Source organism: Fulmarus glacialis, unplaced genomic scaffold (assembly GCF_000690835.1).
Source record: "Fulmarus glacialis isolate BGI_N327 unplaced genomic scaffold, ASM69083v1 scaffold12166, whole genome shotgun sequence".
Taxonomy (NCBI): Eukaryota; Metazoa; Chordata; class Aves; order Procellariiformes; family Procellariidae; genus Fulmarus; species Fulmarus glacialis.
Window position 1 is genome coordinate 47,379 of NW_009218843.1, and position 4,385 is coordinate 51,763.

General features: G+C 39.2%; 1 protein-coding gene across 1 annotated transcript in view; it reads right to left on the reverse strand.

Moving 5' to 3' along the window:
• LOC104078518 (plexin-B2-like) overlaps positions 1–3,867 on the reverse strand; it is a gene marked incomplete at its 3' end in the record, with an annotated part of 50,228 nt that extends 46,361 nt beyond the window's left edge. Inside the window, exons 1-2 of the mRNA XM_009580172.1 lie at positions 2,770–3,867; positions 869–1,051 (exon numbers count right to left, since the gene is read on the reverse strand). Coding sequence (XP_009578467.1) covers positions 869–1,051; positions 2,770–3,867 — 1,281 coding nt within the window. The remainder of the gene's footprint in view (positions 1–868; positions 1,052–2,769) is intronic.
• Positions 3,868–4,385: the final 518 nt, after the last annotated feature.

Genomic DNA, 4,385 nt, shown 5'->3' on the forward strand with positions numbered 1-4,385 from the left:
TTATGGTTGGACTCGATGATCTTAAAGGTCTTTTCCAACCTTAATGATTCTATGATTCTATGACTAATGAAAATCCTGTTTACTCAAGTTCACAAATTCACATCAGGGAAAACATTTCAATTTGAAGTATATGGCATCAAAAGCAGCAAGCAAAGCATAAAAGTCATGAAAAGAAATTGCTCACTGCTCACAATAGCTAATATTTGTACCCTTTTTTTTGTAAATGCTGATTTATTTTAACATGTAAAATTAAAATTCTTAACTCACAGCCTTTGCACTTGAAGGTGTTCAAATTTGTTGTCTTCCCTTATGGTAACCAAAGTTTCAGCTTCAAATTTCAAACCATCTAGTGGCACATGGCCACCACTCCCCTTCAAGCAAAAGGAGGTGTTTGGCGTTGCAGTCTTAATGTTTTAACACCAGAAACACACGAACCCTTGAGCCCTACACCACACAGTCAGAACTCAGCAGAGCTCCAGCTTGGGCTTTGCATTGCCATCTCTATTTACTGAATGGCCAGAATGATTAAAAAATGAAAAGTTGCTCTTAAACTAGTATGGGCTTGAATAGAGATAAGGCTAGAGCAGCTGTTAGATTATCTAAGGCTGTTTATACAGGGTTCTCAGTAGGTATCTAATCCTTCGGGAAAAGTGTCATTCAGGCAATGCTAATTCAATCTGTGTATCGGATAGCTGAGGAACATCAGAAATAATGTGTTTTTTCTTTGAAATTAAAAATACCAAGCTTCAAGGGAATTTGTTCCTGGCATGCGATCTTATAAATCCCATTTACTTTTAGAGTGGAAGTATGCTATCACTACAGTTCGCAACCTTTTAAACACATTCGTCTTTTAAGTCTGATTTGTTACCTTAAGAATTTTACCATCTGACGTTCCCAGAAAGGCCACGGTATGCCCGTTCTCCACAGCCACAGTGACGGCCGTGAGATTCATCCCTTCTTTTTGTAGTACCGGCTTCTCTATAACACCATTCTTACTTCCCAAAAGGTACGGCAAGTGTTCGGAGCCACAGGGGAAATTTTTGCTTGCATTCTAATAAGGAATAGCAATACAGAGCGATGTTAAACATTCAGATCACTAATTCCTAGCTACGAATGAAGTGCAACCCTATTACCAGACAGTATAATACCCTTCAGACATAGAAGAGCAGAAAGAGAGAAATGGATTGTCTGGCCATTTTCCCCCAGCCAACAGGCAGCAATCAGAAAGCAGACTGCTAATTGCAAACTGCTTCAATGCTTTCACTTTCCAGGAGACATGGGGAGAGAAAATTCTTTGTTTCTATTTCATTATAACAGCACAGTTTAAAAAGTAACCAGTTTGTTTAATTAAAATGAACATGTCATATAGATTGGTTTGACTAATTTTGTGTTGAAGACTTTTTTTAATGCTGTTTTGTTTGTTAATTTGCTGCTATCCCTAGAAAAGCAACCCACTGGCAACCATCTCATGAAGTTCAACACATTTGCTCTTCATTACTCTTTAATCCTGAGCTGCAGGGAGTGCCACCAGAAGAAAGTTCATTCACACCTTGCCTTTCCTGCTATATTTGGTAATGAGACTGTCTTTCTCATTTGAAATTCACACCTCCGTTTTGCTGGGTGGCATGGCCACTCCACTTGTCACATTCAGGATTTCTATGTTTGATGCTCACCTCAGATGCAGGGTACTGCAGTGAGTAACACTGGTGGCTGGAAGCAGAGAATGTTCTTTTGGCTTCTTATCAGTGCTAGCAACTTACTGAGTGGGAGAGGGCTGTGCTTTCATGAGACGAAGGATTCTGGGTCAATACCAACATAAGGTATTCCTGTGCTCCATCTCTTTGGCTGTTCAGTCCTACTCCTGGACTGTAGCACACCACTTCCCAAGCTATGCTCAAACAGCTGCGTACGCAAGTGTGTAATTTGCTCAGGTTGGGGAATTAAGACATCCTCCTAAAAGCTGGCTGAGTCATTTTTAATATGATTCAACTCCTCAACCCAGTTTAGGGTTGGCTGCAGTAACGAACGGCATGCACAAGTAAGGGCTTGGGAATAGATTGAGTGGTGTGGGCAAAATCATCATAAAGTCAACAGAGATGCTAAAAACTGCCTCCGAGGTGCAGTCATAAATTGAAGAACAGTATCTGGAGGGGTGTAACAGTGCCCTCCAAAAACCTTATAGCCAAGGTAATGACAAGCCATAAAAAGAAAAGGAAGATGGCCATCATGCTATGGAAGTATTTTGAGCCGGATCAAAATATGAACAACGCCTGAATATAAGAAACATGCGTATTTCCAATTATCTGAAAATTCAAATCCAAGTGAGAAACAACACCCAACTCCAGGTATCACCTACAAGATTCTTAATACCATTTAAAAACATTACAAATATATTGGCTGAGACCAGAATTATCTGTAGTGATCATTCAGAAGCTGATCATGGGCATAACAAATCACTGCATTTGACTCAGTAATTTCCATACCAGGAGGAACCCTTTAAAAGAAATGCATTTATGAAACCAATATTCATCTTTCAGAAGACATCAGATTTTTTTAAAAGACTCAAAATTATGACTATCTTGCCATTTCTTGCTTGACCTGTTCCGCAAGCCCCCAAACCACATTCCATTTCTATAGTGAATCCAGCTATTGAGCTTTCAGTCACTGATCTCACTATATTCTAGCTCAAAGCCACCCAAAAACATGCAGTTATATTTTCCACTAATTCTAACACAGATTCTAAAACATCAATTTTAGAACTGATATTACCAGTCCATGGGATGCACACGGGTTTTCTGCTGCAAAAAGTTTGTAAAATGAGCTGGTATTCTTTTTAGTGTAGCAATCGTTCCGGTTTTTTTCCATCTTTTCATTGATGTGCCGCAAGGAAAACACACACATGGCAGATTTTAGAGAGCCATTATCTTTGTTTACTTTGCTGAAGAGTGCAAGGAGAACTTTGTCATCTGAGAGAGCATCCGTAGTTTGTCTCTGCTGAGCCATGCTCTCAGCCAGCTCTTCTCCTGGGGTAGTGACATAAGCAGAATGACAGTGGTCATAGGCACCATCATCATCTTTGCAACCCAAGTCCATTTCAAAGTAGGAATAATAATGGGCATCATCTTTGCACAGACGTGCAATCAGTGTGCGGTTATTGACGGGCTGTTTCTCTTGCTGATTAAAAATGAAATAAACATAATTTTTATCCTCAAAGACTGCCACAAATTGTTGTGTGCTTGAAGAGTGATAAGCTGACTTAACAGCTGCTGAGTCTGTATACATTTCAAAAATGTCTTTTCCATCCCTTTCGTAGAGCTGTCGAGTGCTGATTATTATCCCATTATCATTTGGCCCATTCCCTTTCCCAACAAACAGCACTCGGTCGTTATTCAAGGATGTGATCAATCCCACAGTTGATACATTCTCATCGTTGCTTGCTACAAAGGACTTTTCTCCGCTACTGTCTACATAGTACTTCTCATTGCTAATGTCTTCTAGATCTCTGATGGCACAGATTCCCTTAAAAAGGCTTCCACACACCACAATTGTTTTATCTGCCTTGTTCAGCAACAGTAATTTGTTGTAATTGTCAGTCAGTACCGCCTCTTTACATTGATTTTCATCAATGGGAGGTGTGCACTTTTTGTTGTCCTTTCTTGGACCGGTTTCTACAGACCTTATTACATCCAGGTTTTCTGTAAGCTGATACAGAGCATTTACCACTCCCAGATAGATTATCCCAGTGTCATTATCCACTGTTAGATGATTTAGCTCTGTAGCACTCTGAAAAAATTTCAGTTCCTCATTTCTGGATAAGGTGATGCAAAAACAGCTCAAGATGCTCAGTGTCCAGATCCATAAAGCCATTTCTATGTAATACCTAAAAAGGGAAAGAAAAGAAGAACATGAAATACATTGAAAAATAAAATTTACACAAAATTCAGCAACATGAAGGGTTTTTTCTTCCATTATTTCAGACACAAATACACTTATTCTTATGCATGTGTAGACATCATGAAGATTATGGAAAGCCTCAAATCCTGCTAACTGCCTAGCAATTTAATATGTTGGGGAAGGATTAAACAAGGTCCTATGTCTGATTGGTTATCATATAACCAATTAGATAATCAATCCTGTGCTAAAGCACAATGAGAACAACAGGCAATTTGAAACAACGTAGAGTGCCAAGAAGTGGTAGTGCTTCTCCAGACAGTTTCATACTGTGTGAATTATTTATTGTTGAGATTTTAAAAATAAGCTGGAGGATCCCAATGTTTCGGGTAGCTCCTCCTTAATAGAGGGGGAAAATTTACATTGAAGTATTTGAAACATTTGGTGTTGCAGGTCTTTCCTCAGAAAGAGAAAAAACCTTCCACTGACTACGC